The 20,883-nt window shown below is 39.6% G+C and overlaps 1 protein-coding gene across 1 annotated transcript in view; it reads right to left on the reverse strand.

Annotated features, from left to right (window-relative positions):
* The window catches only part of LOC122794347 (chitinase-like protein PB1E7.04c), a 1,804,082-nt gene that overhangs the window by 560,816 nt on the left and 1,222,383 nt on the right, over positions 1–20,883 (reverse strand). Inside the window, exon 7 of the mRNA XM_044062662.1 lies at positions 9,355–9,448. Coding sequence (XP_043918597.1) covers positions 9,355–9,448 — 94 coding nt within the window. The remainder of the gene's footprint in view (positions 1–9,354; positions 9,449–20,883) is intronic.

The raw sequence follows: 20,883 nt of genomic DNA on the forward strand, positions 1-20,883 counted from the left end.
TTAGTGATCAGCAGTATGGTTTCATGCTGGGAAAGAGCACTACAGATGTGATGTTTGCTCTGAGGGTGTTGATGGAGAACTATAGAGAAGGTCAGAAGTATCTACATTGTGACTTCGTGGACTTACAGAAAGCATATGACAGGGTGCTTAGAAAGGAGTTGTGGCATTGTATGAGGAAGTCAGGAGTGTCAGAGAAGTATGTAAGAGTGGTACAGGATATGTATGAGGGTAGTATGACAGTGGTGAGGTCTGAGGTAGTAGTAACGGATGCGTTCAAGGTGAAGGTGAGATTACATCAAGGATCAGCTCTGAGCCCTTTCTTATTTGCAATGGTGATGGACAGGTTGACAGATGAGATCAGACAGGAGTCCCGGTGGATTATGTTGTTTGCGGATGACATTGTACTCGGTAGTGAGAGTAAGGAACAAGTCAAGGAGATGACAGACAATTTTAATGCGAAATAAAAATAAAAAACAACCATGGAGCAGAAAAATGCAGGAAAAAAGCTATTTAATGTGTTTTAATTAAGCACACACACTGGTACCTCGGCTTTTTGCCTTCAACGGAAAATAAACATTTCCAACAGCCATCTTTTTATGCAAATTTAAACCCCTGATTAACCAATAAATCTATTAAGAATTTAAAAGTACAAAACAATACTTGTTTACATTCCTCTCAAGTGAATATAATATACAAATACACTATAAACATCAACATTTTAAAGTGCAGCATATTTTAAAGTGCAACATATTTTACAATTATCAAAATATTTTAGAAATACTTTTTAATTTTTTAACTACTAGACCTTTTTTAACATTTAAACTTTCAAGATAAGTTTTCCTACAAAATAGGCTTATCTAATTCACCAAATTCACTTCCAAATTAAGACCCCTAGGGAACAATGTTCTATAGTTCAAAATAAACTTACTTTCTAACTCTAGCAACTTTCTAATAATATCCCCCCCCCCCATATAAAACAGGTTGGACAAGTACATTAAAGAAAAATGAAGCCACATTCCCCTCATATTTGTTAACAAAATGTTCTGCAACTGGGCTCTTCATATTTCTATTGCGGATGTCCCTCGAATGTTCCATAATCCTAGTCTTAACAGTTCTCTTGGTTTGACCAATACACCATTTAGTATTAACACAACCACAACCCACTGCATAGACTACACCACACAAATTAAAACTAAACCTACCTCTACACACAAATTTTTTACCATTAATAAATTTGCCCAAAATATTTCTTATATACAGACAAACATTACAATGCCTACAAGCAAAAACACCACTAAATTCCTGTGAACCATTAGAATAACCATATTTAACAACTCTTTCAAATTGGCATAACACCCATAAGAGAATTTTAGAAATCTAGGAAATAAATCCCCCAAAATTTCATCTTCACACACAACATAACACAAATCCAAAATAGCTTTTCTCATGATATCTGAAAATCCAGAATACTTAGAAACAAAGTATAAATCATTTTAATTAAAAATTAAACAGCTTTTTTTCCTGCATTTTTCTGCACCAGTTTTTTTTTTTATTTTAACAAGTTAAGGAGACCCTGCAGAGGTGCAGATATGCTCTAGAGAGGAGAGGAATGAAGGTCATCAGGATTAAGACAGAATATATGTGTGTGAATGAGAGGGAGCATAGAGGAATGATGAGGATGCAGGGAGTACAGTTGGCGAAGATGGATGAGTTTAAATACTTGGGATCAATAGTTCAGAGTAATGGCGAGTGTGGAAGAGAGGTGAAGAAGAGAGTACAGGCAGGATAGAGTGGGTGATAAGAGTGCCAGGAGTGACTTGTGACAGACGGGTACCAGTAAAAGTGAAAGGGAAGGTCTACAAGAGGTTAAGAAGACTAGCTATGTTATATGGGTTGGAGACAGTAGCACCGAAGAAAAAACAGGAGTCAGAGCTGGAGGTGGCAGAGTTAAAGATGTTAAGATTTGCATTGGGTGTGATGAGGATGGACAGGATTAGGAATCAGTATATTAGAGGGTCACCTCAGGTTGGATGGTTTGGAGACAAAGCCAGAGAGGCAGGATTGTGTTGGTTTGGACATGTGCTGAGGAAGGATGCTGGGTATATTGGGAAAAGGATGCTAAGGATGGAGCTGCCAGGTAAGAGCAAAAGAGGAAGGCCTAAGATAAGGTTTATGGATGTGGTGAGAGAGGACATACAGGTGGTTGGTGTCACAAAGCAAGATGCAGAGGACAGGAAGAAAGAGGAAACAGATGATCCGCTGTGGTGACCCCAAACGAGAACAGCCAAAAGAAGAAGAGGACAGTAACACCCACCAGGCTAGTACAGAAAGAAATTAAGCACAACATCACTTCCTTAAATAATGCCCAAGTCACATGATATTTAAAACCTTATTTTAAGTTACAGTTAAAAAATAAATTAAAAAAAAACAAGTAGTCCACTTTAAAATTAAACATATAAGGTCATAAAAAGCTCTTTTAACCAAGCAATAATTGCACATTTACATTTATTAAAAAATGTTATTTCTACCTTTACTTAGCCTCCTCCCTTTTAATGCACACACAATATTAATGGGTGCATTTATCCCAAGATTTCTAGCATCCTCTAACCTTAGCTGCCATACTGGCTCTTGTTGTTACTTCCTCTAAAATCTAATGATAAATTATCCAAAACAAAGAATAAAAATATTTTAAAAATGGTACATTTCAGGGTGCGCTTGTGTAGGTAATTATTTAAACTGCCTGTTTTAACAGAATAAAAGTTTCCTTAATTCTTTTAGCTAACCTTCTTATAGTCATTCCTCCATCGAAAGCCAAACAATCAGTACATTGAGCCACTTGTATGTTAGGCGATCTCTGCCTAACATACAAGGCCATGTCAAACTCAGAGCTGTTGGACATGCTCCACTTAAAGAAATCCCAATCTCTCCGAGCTACACGCCCTAGGGACCTAAACCTTGTCACCACAATAAACACAGCATGCTGGAGGGATAGATTCCTGTCCCAGAGACTTCCCATACTCTGGAACAAACTACCTATCTATATCAAACAAAACTCCTCATTAGCACTCTTCAAGAAAATTCTTGATGATTGGATGGGAAATAGGAAATTCTCCCTGGGGATCACTTCTGTTGCTCTGCTCGACAGGGGCACAGGAAAATAATTTTCATGGGTGGCTAAAGCCAGGGTACCTTTTTGGCTAGGCTTGTATAGGCCCTAAGGCCAATAGCCTAGTACCTACCTATGAACCTATGAAGATATACCCATCAGAAGGGATACAGTCATACCAGTTGTTACTACCACAGGATTTCCCCACGTCTTCAACATAAACATTGGGTCCATCCAAAATAAACTGGCAAACTTTATAACTTCTACTCCTAAAAGTGCTTTTGTCTTTTTGTGTCTTGAAAGGAGTGGCTTTAGTGCTATCAGTTTGTAAAATTCCCTTTATACTTAGATTTAGATCATGTCATATTTCTATCAAAAGACATAACCAAAGAAAAGGTGAAATAATAATTATGCAATTCTTTCCTGTTGGTGCTAGACACTATACTTTCTTTCAATAGTAGGGAAACTCCTATCAATAACCGAAAAGACAAAGGCACTTACAAATGTGGCTTTGTGATGTTTGCACCTATATTTTGGACAGACCCACTATTTATTTTACACATTGTATGCCTGTACATGTGACTTCGGCATTACTTAAGGAAGTGAAATTGTGCTTGTTTAAATAAGGATTTAAATATCATGTGACTGTACATATTACTTGGGTATTATCTGTAGAAGTGATGTTGCGCTTGTTATCATTCTGAAGAAGTCTGGTGATTGTTACTGGACAAAAGCAATGGTTCTGCGTGCTAAATTAAAAGATTTTATTGATAGCACTGGATCCTGGTGAGTGATGTGTTTTGTCATCATGCTGCTGTTAAACTCTGCAGTAGTTGTATGCAGTGTATTATTGTCCTTTAAGGTTTTCTAGTCAGCAAGAGATGTATCCTCAAGTATCAGCCAGTGCCAGTACATGTCAGATGGTTCCACCAATCTTTATCCAGCTTCCAGTGGAGATTGAGTATTCAGGCAATGAATCACTAATGCTGTAAAGACTGTTCTACAATTGCCAGTGAAGTTAAAAAGTCATGTCATCACTGCTGTAGATTCAGTAATGGATAATGAATCTGACTGTTCATTTTTCAAAGTTATACTTTCCAGCTGCCACCAGCTCTGCTTGTTTAGAATATTCACCTATCCCTGCTCACATAACATGGTGCTTGGCTTTGGCTCTTATTGATATTGCAGGGCTGAGCAATAAAGCAAGCACACAGTTTGAAAATGCAGTTGTGTAAGATCTTAGCATAACAGCAGATGTCCTCCTTCTCACTGTTGCAGAATTCTTTCCTCTTGGTATATCCTGCCAAGGATAGCCTATTGTCCGGACAGCATACCAAAGCCTTTACAACTTCCATGCATCATGCATAAGATGTTTGTCCTACATGCAAGGTACATGGTACACATAATGTACATGTGCCTAATTGTCAGAACTAAAATGCCCTGAAGAATGAGACTCAACACCAGAGAAATAGCATGCAGATCCAGGAAGGGAATAAAAAGAAAATAAGGATGGAAGAAAGACCCCTCATCCAAAAGGAAGGCAACAGAAAGTAATAGAGGGCAGGAAGGAGGGGCAGAAAACTGCAACAGTGAGAAGTAGGACATTTACTGTCATGATAAGATCTCACACAACTGTACGATGTCCTTCCTTACTACTGCTGCAGTATTCTTTACTCTTGGGAGAGTACAAGGGCTACTGGAAAGTATGGCAGGAGGAAGGCAGAGAAGAGCCCTCCAAAAACCCATGAAGGATGGCCCTGGTCCTAGAAATGACATCCAAGTTGTAATGTTTGGTGAAAATGGAAACAGAAGACCAAGCAGTAGCTTCCAGAATAGATCTAGTTTCCAGACCCTTGGAAATTGCACCAGAAGAGGCCACTGCCTGGTACAATGAGCACAAACAGAAGAGGAAAGCTGCTTGTCATGAAAAGAATAACAAAAAGAAATGGCCTTAGAAATGCAGGGGGACATGGTTTGCATAGACACTGCCAAACCCAAAGTCCTGATATGCAAGGAAATAAAAAGTTTCTCAGATTTTCTGATTTGTTTTGTCTTGCCCAAGTAATATCTCAGCTGTCCATGTAAATCCAAGGTATGCAGAGCCATCTTACTAGAAGTCTGTGGAGAAGGGAAAAAAGAAAGAACATGAATGGACTAATTCATGGACAAATCATTAACCACTTTGGGCATAAAAGAAGGCTTGGTACAAAGAGACACCTTGTCCCTGTGAAAAGCCAAAACAGAAGGAACTGCCATGAGTGCTTAAAGTTCAGAGACTCTATTCAAAAAAATAAAGGTCACTAACAATACAGCCTTCCAACTACAATGTTGTATGGAAGAAGAAAAAGCAGGTTCAAAAAGGGAATTTAAAAGTTTGGCCTTAATGTCCTCAGGTAAGGCTTGAAGGCACAATCATGAGTATCTCCTCATGAGAGAACAAGATGCACTTGCCCTAGAGGAGGCATCAGCAGCATCATAACTACATTTAATGGAATGGCAGACCACGTGAGGGGCAGAACTTAGAAAAGAAAGGGCAGATGTCTTACTATGTGAATCTGGCATATCAGCCATCCCCCAAACTGGGGGTGGAGCCATGACATACCTAGTCATTTGGGCCTTATATTTCATAGCCATACAGACCAAAGTAGCAAATGTATACATCTTTTCCCCTTACCTCTCCATAGCACAGCTTCCTTGTCAGAAGGTAGAAACCTGGAAGAGAATACCAGCTTGGACGGCTTATCTGTAGAACACAGATATAACAGCCAGATCAGAAGAAGGACTTTTATACAAATACTTATGATCCTCATGGACTTTATAAAATCTGTCTGGCTTCTTAGGGGCCAGAGGCTGATAGTCAAAAGCCTGAGAAGCTGCTGCAAAGGTATCCAAAGGGGCAACTAAAACAGGAGGGACTGCAGAAGGTCTGGGTGAGTTAATCTGGAAGAGTTCATAATATCTCTTTGGAACCTGAGAATCATGAGAACAGTCGCACTTAAAGTGTCTCATCATATGAACCACTGTATCCCTAAAGGATAATTCTTCAAAAGTAGAATCAGGGAACAGTGAATCTTCTTCATCAGACCCTGCCCGGGGCAAGAGGAAAGTGGATCTGGGTGGAATATGCCAAAGATTCTTCACCAGAATCCAACTCTTCATCATTAAAATCAGAATCCCTAGGCCTCTTAGAAGGCATGGAAGTCAAGGGAGCAGAGACAGGAACAGACAACCTTTGTGGGGGTTTCAGAACTGTAAGGGCATTAAACAGTCCCTGAGTAAAAGTCCTGCCTCTCTTTGTAAGGCTCCTTAGTTACAGAAGCCACATTTGTTTTTGTCTTTCTTGTTTTAAAGAAACATCTGACTTAACAAATCTAGGAGGTTCAGACTCCTGCCTACATTTTATGAGGTTACCAGGTTCCTCTTCTCCGATATTGATATTTGCAGAATCTCCCTGGCCCCCTGGGATATAATCAGACATGGTTCATCCTCTACATCTGCACCAGATGTATGTACAGCCTCGGTGGATGTGTGGGTAAACAGCTCTTTGTCAGCTTCTAACTGGGTTGCAGAAGAGGGAACAGGTGTCAGCACCGGACGGTCCTCACCTAACCTGAGGGAGATGTCCAGTGGCAGCAGCAAGCTCAGTACATGCCTTTTTAAATTTTTTTCTTATGTGGCATCTAAACTTCTGGGCAGGTAGAGTCAGCCATGGTACCCTGAACCAAAAGCTTCAGACATTGTTTTTTCCAAATAAATTGAAAGAGACAATAGGTGACTGTGTAGTGCCTTAGAGACAAATGCCTGACAAATCTCATAATGTGCATCAGGTGTGTAGTACTTAAACAAAAAAAGCACTTCTTTTGTCTATATTTATGGGGAATTTGCCTCCCCCACTCACATTTTCCCTTCCTGGATAACATGTAAATAAACTACAAGGATGAAAAAAGAAAAGAAGGAACCCCAATGTGGCATTTAACTTTAGAGGGCTTGGTAGATGAGCCAGCTTGGAGAATGGTGAGCAGACCAAATTTAGAGGTACTGTTCGGACTGGTGGCAAAGAAGTTTTGAGGATTAGGCTTCTGTACATCACATACGAAACTTACAACTTGCATGTAAGATGTGTCTGATGTATGATGCCTGGAGGGTGAAAAGGCTTTGGTATACTAACCAAACACTGGACTATCCCTGGCAAGCTATAACAAGAGTAACAAATACTGTAACAGTGATAAGGAGGGACATTTGCTATCTCTAGTACAACCTGCTAAATTTTCTATAAATGAATCTGCCAACAACCCAGACTGCTCTCCCTTTCTACAATCAAATGTAAAGTCTGTGAAGCTGCTGTTATAAGCTGCACAACAAAACAGCAAGGCAAACACATGCGATCTTTACATGAAGAGAAGGTAAACAAGTGTGATCTTTTAAAACTAAGTGTATCTTATTTATGGAGGAACTTTGTCTCATCTTACTAATACTGGTTAGTCCATGCTCTCTCAAGTGCCACATAAAAGTTGTCAGTTTTTTAGGAATAAGTAGCTTTAAATCCAAATCTAATGATGCAGGGACCCACTGCAATTAAGATTAGTTGCTGATTTGCATCTCAGGGGTAAATGGATTTAATTGAAGTATGTCAGAACTACTGCTACTTCTTCCATATCAAACTCCAATTACCACTCCAGTGAAAAATCCTGTTTTTAATAGCTGGAGGCTAACACCTAAAGTAGAAGAAGCTGGGACTTGGACAAGTGAGGAAGCTGTACATTTTGTCAAACACAGTGGGAATTAGGGTACACATCTATGGCATGGGTGTCTGATACTCAAGTGTCAGTATGGCTAAGACTCGGAAAAGTAATAGAAATGGTTTCAAAACTAGGATCAAGCCTACCTCAGAAGGCAAACTGACCAAACTGGCAGTCAGAAGGAAGGAAGGTTCCGGTGAACAGTTGATGATTCTAATGAATGTTTATCTGTCAGCTTCAAGTTTTGCAGCAACAACAGTGGCAACAGAGGACTGGCTCACTTTTGCATTTGCTAGACAGGGGTCCAGGGAAGTAAATACTGTGGGAAGAAATAGCCAGGGAATTGTTATGTCTAGGGTTGTATAGGCCCTAGGGCCGATAGCCTAGTACTAACGTATGAGCCTATAATCAGTCCTATTGTCTCCCTCTGAAGGAGATATCACAGGTAGGGACACTGCCTGAACAGGAGCCTGGACATGGAACAGGCAAAGCTGTTCCGTCAGTGTCCAGCACTTTCAGGCCTATGTGGAAATGTGATAACTGCCATGGTCATGAACTCCACCACTGCTGCCTGTTTAACCTCCTTCCTCCTAAGTTTTTCCATTATTCTTTGCATATGTTTTCTCTGTACTTTGACTTGTCCTTGAAGCTTAAGAACATCTTTCTGAGGGGCAGAGATGGACATTCCTTATACCAGCTCAAAGACCTTCTTGTGCTTCATGGAGATCTTCAGATTTCTGACCCTAAAGATAAGACCTTTCTTGTCTTTTGTTTTAAAGTACTCACAAAGTCAACCTTGTGAATCTTTGACACATGAAAAAGATACTGCAACTAAAAGTTTTTTTGGGAGAATATGTCTCCAGCAGGTATACTTGGTGACATCATAGGTCCCAGAAATCTCAAATTACAAAAAATAAATAAATAAATAAAAATTCAAACATCAGTAATACGTACAAAAATAAAATGTTAAAAAAAGAAGTTCCAGACTGGGTTACTTACCAGGCTTTGAATTTGCCAGTATAAAATGATGGACTTGTATGAAATAAACATTGACATCATGTTCTGGAAGCAATGCAGAATTGAAAATGGTGTGTGTTAGTTCCTTTTTATAGTCAAGACTTTCTTATGATGTCCTCGGTGAATGAATGAGACCAGCTCTGTTCTCAGGATGTCTGACCACTTTGAAGTCAAATCAGTAAAAAAATTACATCTGCCTAAAATATTTGAAATGTTAATACAGTGCTGAATGTTATGGAGAACACTGACAGATAACCACTATAGGTGCTCACAATATAAAACATTATCTGCATAGCAGTTCTTCAGACCAGTAAAGTTTCTATTCGCCTTTCAGATGTGAACTCCTCTTAAAATCCCTGGCCCACACTTCATGTAACACTGGCCATGCAACTCATGTTCAAGACAAGATCTTTGTCTAGTCATGATACAAGCAGACAGCAGAGTCCTGCTGAAGCAAACTTAACAGAATAAGTGGAAAGACAAAGCACTTACTGTACCATCTTCTCTTAGCTTCAGGCAGGATCCAAAGTCTCCCAAGCGAATATGCCCATGCGCATCTAACAGAATGTTGTCTGGTTTGATATCCCTAAGGAAAAGAAAGAACAACAGTAAGCAAGAAACACTACTGATATGCAACAAGCAATCGTTTGATGAACATAAAGAGATACACCTATCATTCCATGTATGTTGTATCTGTATATTAAAAAGTCAGACCAGAGCAATGCAGAGAGAAAGACAGAATATTACCTAAAATGAGGAACTGTATACCAAGACGTGTTAAGGTATATGATGCATAGTAGTGTCTATACAGACAGCCAATCACACCTTTTCATTGACTCCCATGTCATAGAATGTAATGCTAATAATCCAACTGACTGCTGCTTGTTCAAAAAGCCCAGTAACTGACACAGTATAATACATGTGAGTCATGTATGAAGGCTGGGCAGCATGCTATTTTATCTCTACTGGCTGAGCATTGGATAAAACGTGCTGCTGCTGAGATCATTTTACAAAATGACCAGGCTCTTCAAAGAGTCTCGTACCACAAAGAATATTAAAATATGCTGTTGACATTTAAGGTACTTCTAATTGTAGTCTATTCCTTATGGGATAGAAAACGTTGTCATCACTGTTTCAATTTAACTACAGTGATTAGCTTACTCTCTGACGAAGTTTATCAGGGATAATTGTGCCATGGTTTTAAAAGACACATAAAATTCAAATAGGGCTAATGAAAGCACAAATATTTACTGCAAGTAATTTTCTTTACTTCTGATAACTGAGTTAGGGTTCTCTGGAGTGGACCCTCTTTAGTTTATTGAAAGGGCTTTATAATGTAGGTTCACACAAACCAAAATAGAGTTAACTACATTATCTGCCCCAACTATTCAAAGAATGAGGTAATAACCTTTATTTGGGAAACGTTTTTATGACTCATGGAGTGTTCCCTTTAGTCATATGTGTTAAACTCTTATAAGAAGAATTCTGGATAAAGCTAAAAATAACAGGGGTCAAAGGCCCAAAACTGAGAACAGATTTTAAATATTGCTGTTGTTGTGTCTTTCGGCTTTTCCCGGTTAGGGGTCGCTACAGCGGAACTCCGGTCCGCTAATGATTGGCAGTAGATTTTTACGTGCCGAGTTGCCAGCTCTGATGCACAGCCTTCAATGAAGGTACGCCCATTCACGCATGTCTCCACACAGAAGACGCTCTAGCTGAGAATCGAACAGGACAACGTCTTACTGTGAGGTGACAATGCTACCGCAGCACCACCAATGCAGTATTTTAAATATTGCTGTTATAAACTTAAAACGTTGACTGAATAACAGGTTTTGCTTTAACACACACTTTCTGAAGGATATGAAGTCTGAAACGCAAATGTTTGTCATTATTTAGTGACTTCAATCCATAGTGATTTGCCAAAAAAAAAACACAAATTTATGGGGAACAGACCAGAAAATATGAAGCAAAACTGGACATTCTGTGAAATTCTGGGCAGTTGAGAGGTATGCCTTCATGACACCAAACAACATATACTCTAAAGATCAGTTTTCCTTTATTACTCCAAGGAGCTAACCCTTTCCATCCAGTGTCTTCATCTACTAGTATCCACTGTTAAGATATCTACCATGTTTTATGGATAACCCAGCTGTGTCAATAATTTTATGTATATTTATACTGTCCAAGGAATGCACAGCAGTGAAGCTGTTAGCATTACTGCCTCAAAGTCTTTGGACTGCTGTTTTTATTCTTAGCTCTGTTGTACTCTTTTTGGACTCTGTATGTTTTCTCCTGTTTTCTACTGGACATTCACTTTCCTGTCAGAGTCCAAAACACATGCTGGTGATAAAGGATTTTTGACTGGAAACAGACTGTCTACCCTGCTTGGATTACTTTTGAATACTTAGTAATTCTGTATAATATTTCAAATTATATTTTTTTATTATTTTTTTGGCTTAGGATGAGGTTAAGTTCGCTACTTCTACTACCATTATCTGATCTGATTAAGATACAGTGATTAACTTGATATATATGGATTAAAAATCTTCCACATAGAGAATTTTCTTACACTGTTTTGAAAAAAAAATGTTTCTAGTCGATCCTTGACTATACATGTGTGAGAGTATGTGTTCTATGAAGGGATCCAATTCAGGACAGGCTCTTGTCTTGAAGCCAGAGCTTGCTGACTTAGTCTTTGGATCCTGCAAACCTGAAATGGATCAAGTATTGAAAAAGATGGATGGATAAACAGATGAAAACGGTACTACCCCATAATCATTTTTGTTCTTTTAAAATGATGCCTTGTACAGTTTAATGAGTGAAATATTGGAGACCATTTGAATTGGTTCAATACTACAGCAATACTTACTCTCTCTATAAACACATTCTATTTATTTACATTCCTTAATAGAATACTTAAATATATAAACTCTCACCTCAAATACATATAGTTGCATGTAGGTTTTGTTTAAAAGAACTTTTCTGAATAGAAGCAGATTGTCCACATGGTAAAGGCATTCTGAATTATAACAAATCGTGACTTTTAATGTACAGGTATAGATTATACTATTACATGCCATTAGCTCCCAACACACTTGCTCACTGTTACTTGTTGTAAATGGCATGTGCCTAACTCCCACTAATAAAACAAAAGAACATGTTGAGAAAACCACTTTATGACACAACAGCAAAGCTTTCAGGTAAAAACCCTTCTTCAGTGCATAACATACAACTACAAACCACTATTGGTTTAAATACAGGTCAAAATCACATGACCAGCAGTCCAATGGTCATATGACAAGAATTAAAACTTAAAGAATTTAAAAAAAATTAAAAAAAAATATTTTTATATAATATAATATAAATTATACATGAAATTATTAAAACATTCAACGCAATTTAGTGCGTTGTAGCCTAATGAGGACAGGTTTTAATGTAACCACATCATTCAAGCCTGGGGGGTGGTCTGAGGCCAACTTAAGTATCCATTCATACTCTTTCATTTCAAGTATATTATTAATGTCCCCACCCCTAGAAGTTAACCGTGCAATATCAATAACCCTAAAATGAAATCTATGTTCCATCCCATACTCAGCTGTATGCTTATATAATGCATTTGTATCAACAGATCTTCTAATTTCTGATTTATGTTCAATAATTCTATCTTTTAATTTTCTAGTGGTTTTCCCTATATAAAATGAGGGACATTTGGCACAAGTAGCCATATAAACCACAGAAGTTGTAACACAAGTTGCTAATAAATCAAAACAATATAATATATCAATTATAGGATGTCTAAACTGGTGACTACCTACACCAAAAATATCCATACAACAAGTACAATTCATGCACTTAAGTGCCTGGTTTGACGGCAGTAGGACTTGAAAAAGTATGGAAATCTTTATAACACAATCTCTGTTTTAGCGTTTTCATATTTCTATAAAAAAAATACGGTCTTTCACCCAAAACATTCTTAACATCCGTTGATGCCATCAGGGTTGTCCAGTTTTTCTGTATAATTTGTCTAACTAAATATGTCTTAACATTAAAAGAAGTAATATATCTGGTCACTGACTTTTGTTGTCCATTATTGCCAGTTTCAAAGTTTCCATCTAAGTAGATAGGTTTTAGTATAGTTTTTCTGTCAGCTATCACTTTAGTTTTCAAGTCAGATAATAACTTTTCATCATAACCACTAAGTCAAAATTCATTAAACATTTCATTCAATTGAATACTAAAATTAGCATCATCAGTATTCAACCTACTGACTCTGTTAAATTGAGAAGTCACTACACCTTTAAATACATGCGAAGCATGCATACTGGTAGAATGTATGTATCTACCAGAATATACTTCCTTCTTATAAATACTAGTGTGAATAGAACCATCTAGAAGTCTTAATCTAACATCCAAAAATACAATCATGTTATCCGAAACATCCATCTTAAATTTCAAAAATTCAGTTGTTCTATTTAAATATTGTATAAATTCACCAAGTTGAATTAGAGATCCATTCCATATCATAAAACAGTTAGAAGATCTGTTGATACAAATGCATTATATAAGCATACAGCTGAGTATGGGATGGAACATAGATTTCATTTTAGGGTTATTGATATTGCACGGTTAACTTCTAGGGGTGGGGACATTAATAATATATTTGAAATGAAAGAGTATGAATGGATACTTAAGTTGGCCTCAGACCACCCCCCAGGCTTGAATGATATGGTTACATTAAAACCTGTCCTCATTAGGCTACAACGCACTAAATTGCATTGAATGTTTTAATAATTTCATGTATAATTTATATTATATTATATAAAAAATAATTTTTTTAAATTTTTTAAAAATTCTTTAAGTTTTAATTCTTGTCATATGACCATTGGACTGCTGGTCATGTGATTTTGACCTGTATTTAAACCAATAGTGGTTTGTAGTTGTATGTTATGCACTGAAGAAGGGTTTTTACCTGAAAGCTTTGCTGTTGTGTCATAAAGTGGTTTTCTCAATAAGTTCTTTTGTTTTATTTTGATATATTTATCTACAGCTTGTTTTATTCCTAACTCCCACTAATCCAGTCCCACAGATTACCTAGCCCTCCCTTTACCCAACTGTAGTAAACTGCATAGACCTCTCACAGCCCTAACGCTAACCCAGTTTTTCAAGTTTGTACTCTAAGGTCGAGTGCTGCTGCCCCCCCCATTATCCATGCTGTCCCTCCTCCTGCCATGTTACTCCACCCAGAAATAATGAGTACACTATCCCCAGACCTCAACAAAAACTATAGTAACCTTCTGTGCTCACCTCTAAAGGTGTGATGAGACAGGAAAGTTAAAAAAAAATAACTTGTGTACACCTCTGAGTGTGGTCTGTTTTACACTAGCTGGGGTCCAAGGCAAAGGCGTGTGCTAAATTTGTGTCAAAATCCATTTATACAACCTGTGGTATATGAGCTGCCATGCCTCCATTAGCTGTAGATGTTATATGGTGCCTTTTATGCCTTATTTTTGAAAGGATACACAGTTAATTGTTGGGTGTGTTTGTGTATGTTACTAATAACAAGAAGAGCTACATATATGTCCAGCAATACTGTGTGTACCCACAGAAAGATCAGTGATATTTTTTTTCTCTAACCCTCATACTCACATTGCCCCATCAGGCAAGATCTACAGCAAGGTGCGTTGCTTTTTCACATATGCAAACATAATGACTCTGAACCTGACAAGCCAGGTCTGTCATCTGATTTGCACACACACACACACACACACACACACACACACACACACACACACACACACACACACACACACACACACACACACACACACTGCACACGTATCTACCCAACATTAGAAAGATATTCAGGTACTACTGAGATAACCAAAGACATCTCATCATGATGACATTAAGAAACTGCAAAAGTCATGACAGATACACTACACAAGCATGCACAGAAAAAAAATGGCTGCTACGGAGACTGAATTCATGATGACCCTAAGGTGTAGAAGGCTTATTTTGTGCTGATACCCCCACCAAACAACCATTATAAAAATGTCTTTCCAGAAAAATAACCAAAGGAATTCCAATAACTATTATTATCAGGTAAAGAAAGTGAAGAATATAGATGCTCAACACTGTAGCACCTCAGAAAGAAGAAATAGGTGGCGTTGAAGAAGAATGGCATCTTCTCAAAACAGCATGTGTGAAGTCAGTAGAACAGATGCGCAGTTGAGCCAGTATGGAAATAAAATATATAAGGAAAGCTAGTGGTGGGATATCAAAAGTCCAGGAAGCAGACATCTTAACTGTCAAGATTTTTGCACAATATCCAAATTTTTACCTTAAATTTTGGGTCTTTTCCTCACAAAATTTGGGTTTTTCTGGCAAATATATATGCAAATTCCACAGCTGCAAGAATGAGGATAAATTCTATAGTCAAGGGAAGCACTGCTGCAGTGGAAATGCAAACAAAAATAACTATATTTGCATAATAACAGAAATAATAAGGTAAGAGGTTTATTATTTTTTTTTTGCCAAAAAGGAAAGGAACTGAAGCATTCTTGAAGTTAGATATAATACTTACTATACGGACATTCTTGGACTTTGCACCCCAGTGGATTGACAATGGTACAAGAGTAACCCTGAAGCATTCTTGACGTTAGATATAATACTTACAATACGGACATTCTTGGACTTTGCACCCCAGTGGATTGACAATGGTACAAGAGTAACCCTGTTTACATTGCCCTCTAGTACTGTCTTACACATACAAGCAGAGCTGATGATTGCTGTTACATCTTTCATTGTCTCATGAAAACCTTTATTTTCATCCATCTTTCTTGTGTTCTGCCATCCAGTGTGGTGCTGTGTAATGGGTGCAAGATTATTCTAGCTGTTAATCCATTCTTTGATCCTTGTACATGGATCTCCATAACTATACATTCAAAAAATGAATGAATACCTTATCCAACATTGGTACGTGCAGAACACTGCTTCTACTCTATGGCTACTTTCTGCCTTTTTGGTAGCATTGCTGCTAAGTGCAGGAGAATGAGACAAAAAGTGCAGATGATTTTTTAGCACTGTCAGTGATGCAACAGGTAGCACATTCACCTTTGGTGCAGATGGTTTTGGGTTCTATTCCCACACCAATTGGATTGATTACTGACACTGCAATGTAACATAAAAGGGTACTGCAGTTCTGAGTGTGCTGTCCTTCATATATGACATTAAAACAAATTTCTATCTGTTTGAGTAGCTGATAGCTCAGGGAGATGTAAAAGATCCAACAAAATCTATCAAAAAGACTGAGAAGTTCCTGAATGTCCTGGGAAAAGGTCCCTAGTAGAGGAAAGGCCAACTCCGGTCTCTCCTGACAAAGTCTGCTATTCTATTGGGACTAACCCAGTCAACAAAGAATAAATAAAAGCAAATCATTTTCCCATCTGCTACTGCACATTGAATGCATATATATTACCTGGCATTAGAGAACGAATGCGTCTAATGTTCATGCTAAACTGTGGCTCAATATGTTGTTATCCTCATTTCTTGCTCAGTATTAGGCATTTGCAGACCTAACTCAGACAATAGAGAACATTCTGTATTTATTTTCTAGTTGAGCTAGTGCTTTTGGTTTTATTTGTGTAAAATGCACATTTTTATTTTATATTCATGTACTTAAATGTCATTTCATTATGCTAAACAGTATATGTGAGAAGTGTCTAATGAACATAGATGTATGTGTTTCTGCATTATGCATGTATGTGTGTATATACATACATTTTATATATATATATATATATATATATATATATATATATATATACATACACATATATATATATATAACACACACATATATATATATATATATATATATATATATATATATATATATATATACATACATATATATATAGATTTTTTTAACTGCCTTAGAATTTTTCCTTTCCTTGCCCATGATAATAATGCCGTCATTAACCTCCTGCTTAAAACAATGCCACAGATCCTTCCTTAGTTTTGTAGTTGTAGTAATCTGGCAAATAACTAGTTTGAAATAATGTTTATACCACACTTAGAAAACCACGGACTTTTACTGCAACTGCAAAACTAAAGGCAGAACCACCACACATACTAAAGAGTTTTACCACAGTTAAAGACTGATCAACAGCATTCTTACAAGCAGCAGGTTAATAGGAAAAGAACATTTTAACAGTTATGTAGCCTGGAAAGGTAATGTTTACTCTTTATACTTCTTACCTGCTTTATCTTATTCATGATTATACTACAGTCTTGATTAGGACACAGCACATAATTGGAGAATGAACAAATTAAGAATTTTTTTGTGCTTTGTTTTTCAGCAGTGAAACAGTAATATGACTATGCTTCCTGTATGCTACTAGGTTAAAATTTCTAAAATGAGCAGCTTTTGACTACAGTCATGGGCCTCTTTCTCTCTTACAAAACACACACACACACACACACACACACACACACACACACACACACACACACACACACTCGTGGTATTACTAGCATTTTATAAGTGCAGCAAGCTCTGAAATCACACTGTTAAAATATGCAATAAAGTCAGAGAGTAGCAGTTCTGCTGAACTGCCATTTTATAATTCATAGATTATATATATTTATGACGATACTCCAAGGTTTGCTGCATTTAAATATTTTAGCTAGGAGCAAAGGAGACCACATGGAACAAAGTATAAGGTTAAGTCCTGAGTGCCTTGGGTAAAATTCTGAGATTTCCAAAACCACATATTCTTGGTCCCTCACTGATTCCTAGAGAAGGATTGTTGAGGGGCTGAGTAATTGATCACGACAGCAGACAGAGTCCTCCCGTCCTTCTCACTCTGAGCTAGAGTCTCACGTACCAACTTCCAAAACAGAGAAGTACTGTCATACGGGGCATTGGTAAACAACATCTTGAAAGGTTCCGAAAACTGACAGAGCCGAAGTCAGGTGTGTCGCCTGATGGCAACGCCTGTACCGACTTGCTCTAGTGGCTCCTTCAGTTGCATGGGAGAGGAGGCGCATGGAGGTGTTTGGAACTGACTTTAGAGTGGCCATAAGAGTGGAGAAAATCTTGTCCTCCACTGACATGGACTCCAGGGTTGACTCAGCGATCTCCTTAACTAGGTCTCACTGCAGCCGAATCATGTGTACCATGTGATTCAGCACCCAAACCAAGAAGGTCGCTGAAGCATACACCCGCTTCCCGAAACAGTCCATTGTCCTTGACTCTCGGTCAGGAGGATGGACTGTAGAGCTCTCCTGAGCAAGCTCCTTTCTAGTGTGCACTGCCACCACCATGGCATAAGTGGGAGATCTGAGGAGGGCTCAAGACCTTATCTGGACATTTGGGAATGTGCTCCACTGTGTCAGGTTCCTTCCACGCCCAACATACAATGAGATCCACTAAAGGATCTGTGGGAGGGGGCACCCAGGTAGTACAGGGTCCTGGGCCAAATGCCTTGAGGAACACCGATTCGTCCGAGGAAGGTTTCTGTCAGACCACCCCCCTTGCTGGTAAAGGAGTTTCATGATGTTTCGGAAGGAGACATCCTTGGGAGGTGACCGAGGGGAACCTTCCCCTTCCTCCAAATCAGCGTCTTCAGTGAGAGGCTCTGGTGGGGAGTCTAAGTGCCTCCTCTTGCATGTACGTTTGCAGGGATCTCCTCAGTGGGGATCTCTGGGGAGGACTCGCCAAAATCTTGCTGCTCCTAAGCAGAAGCTTCCTGAAGCAAAGTGGCAGCAGGTTGCCCCTGAGATGGCAGGATGGCTGGAACTGTACCAGAATGGAGGTCTCGAGGAAATTGAGAGAACCATCTCCACTACATTGAAAGATGAAGGGGAATGGACATCCTGAGAAAGGGCAATAGGAGCCGTCACCTTCTGACCCAACAAGGGAGTCAGAGCTGAGCCTTCAGGAGCCGAGATACCAAGAGGAAGGCTGCGCTTCAACATACTTAGAGCCAACACCAACCCCTCAGATCTGACGCTGCGACTACGACTCCAAGAGCTTGTCAGATCTGTACCAGTCAGATCCAACCTTCTCAAGGTCATAGCCAGAGTCAAGGTACAAGGTACCATCAGTGCCAGACCATCGATACCGACAGTCCTCAAATTCAAGGGCTCCAAAACCGAAGGCCAGATAGAGGAGGAGTAATTGGGGTGAAAAAGGCTGCGTGCTCTCAGGTCTGGAGGGAGAGGGGGCAGGCAAGACTCCAATCTGTATCTGGGTGTGGATGAACTTCCGCATCATCCTATTCATCTCCACTTTGTTCAGGCTCCAGGTGGAGTGGGAGGAGGAGGCGACCAACACCAGCCTGGAGGGGCGATGGGGAGAAGCCTGAGCCAACAACCTGATCCGGGGCTCCTCTGGCTCCAGGGAGAATGGAGTCAGGGAGACTCCGGTCTCAGAGCTGACCTATCTTTAGGTGGGGGGCCGGCCAGAGCCGAGCGGTCCAAGGATCGCTTTCTTGGCCTATCCTTTTTAGCAGTTTTGTCCCCATCCACGGGCCTCTTGGCAAGCGTTTGAGTCCCACAGGCTGGGGAGTAGGCAGAGGCAGAACACTGGGGCACTGGGACTTAATTCCCCGAAGAGGAAAAAGGCTGCGCTCCAACATACTTGGAGCCAACACCAACCCCTCAGATCTGACGCTGAGACTATGGCTCCAACAACTTGTCAGATCTGTAACAGTCAGATCCGACCTTCTCAAGGTCATAGCCAGCGTCAAGGTACCATCAGTGCCAGACCCTCGATACCGAGAGTCCTCAAATTCAAGGGCTCCAAAACCAAAGGCCAGATTAGAGGAGGAGTAATTGGGGTGAAAAAGGCTGCGTGCTCTCAGGTCTGGAGGGAGAGGGGGCAGGCAAGACTCCAATCTGTATCTGGGTGTGGAAGAACTTCCGCATCATCCTATCCATCTCCACTTTGCTCAGGCTCCAGGTGGAGTGGGAGGAGGAGGCAAACAACACCAGCCTGGAGGGGTGATGGGGAAAAGCCTGACCCAGCAACCTGATCCGGGGCTCCTCTGGCTCTGGGGAGAATGGAGTTGGGGTGACTCCGGTCTCAGAGGCGACCTATCTTTAGGTGGGGGGCCGGCCAGAGCCGAGCGGTCCAAGGATCGCTTTCTTGGCCTATCCTTTTTAGCAGTTTTGTCCCCATCCATGGGCCTCTTGGCAGGAGTTTGAGTCCCACAGGCTGGGGAGTAGGCAGAGGCAGAAGCTTGGGGCACTGGGACTTGATTCCCCGAAGAGGAAAAAGGCCCTTAAGGATTAGTTTGTCCATCCGGTCCTTAAGTGCCCAGGGATTAAACCTAGTACAGACGGAACAGGAGGTCTGGAAATGGGCTGCCCCAAGACACACTACACACAGAGTGTGGCCATCGGCTGGGGAGAGTTTATGGTCACACTGTGTACACTTTCTGAAGCCGGGTTTGGGAGTGTCAGACATATAATGGGTAGCATTAATAGTCAATGCATATAAATTAGCAGGTATGTGTGGACTACAAACAAGCACAGCACAGGTGCAATTCAGAAACAGTAGCTGTGCTTAAATGCAGCTATTAGAACTAGTTTTAGAAAAATGTAAAAGCAGAAACAAAGTTACCAGGAAGTAAATACTCTCCGTGCAGAACAGCAAAATAATCCAAGTAAATAAACCACAGGAGAGTAAAACAAGGCTGTAAACCAGTTGTAGCATAAAATCAGCTCGGCAGTAAATAGTCTACAAATTCTGACAAACCGATGGACAATTGTGGTAAAATCCAAGAGTAAATCAATTTATTGAGAAAATAGGCAAGTGCTTTCACCCAAAAAGGGCTTTATCAAGCCATATACAAAACAAACAAAAAAGGCGCACTTATTAAATGCCTGAAAGTCCATTACTAGTAGTGGGGTTACCATCTATTGAACTAGAATCATTCCTTGGCCCTGGTGAGATAACAGGAACAGTGGGGGACTCATTCCTAGACATATTGCAATCATTCATAGTATTATGAC

This window comes from Protopterus annectens, chromosome 1.part0 (genome assembly GCF_019279795.1).
Source record: "Protopterus annectens isolate FY-2018-M chromosome 1.part0, PAN1.0, whole genome shotgun sequence".
NCBI classification, from domain to species: Eukaryota; Metazoa; Chordata; order Ceratodontiformes; family Protopteridae; genus Protopterus; species Protopterus annectens.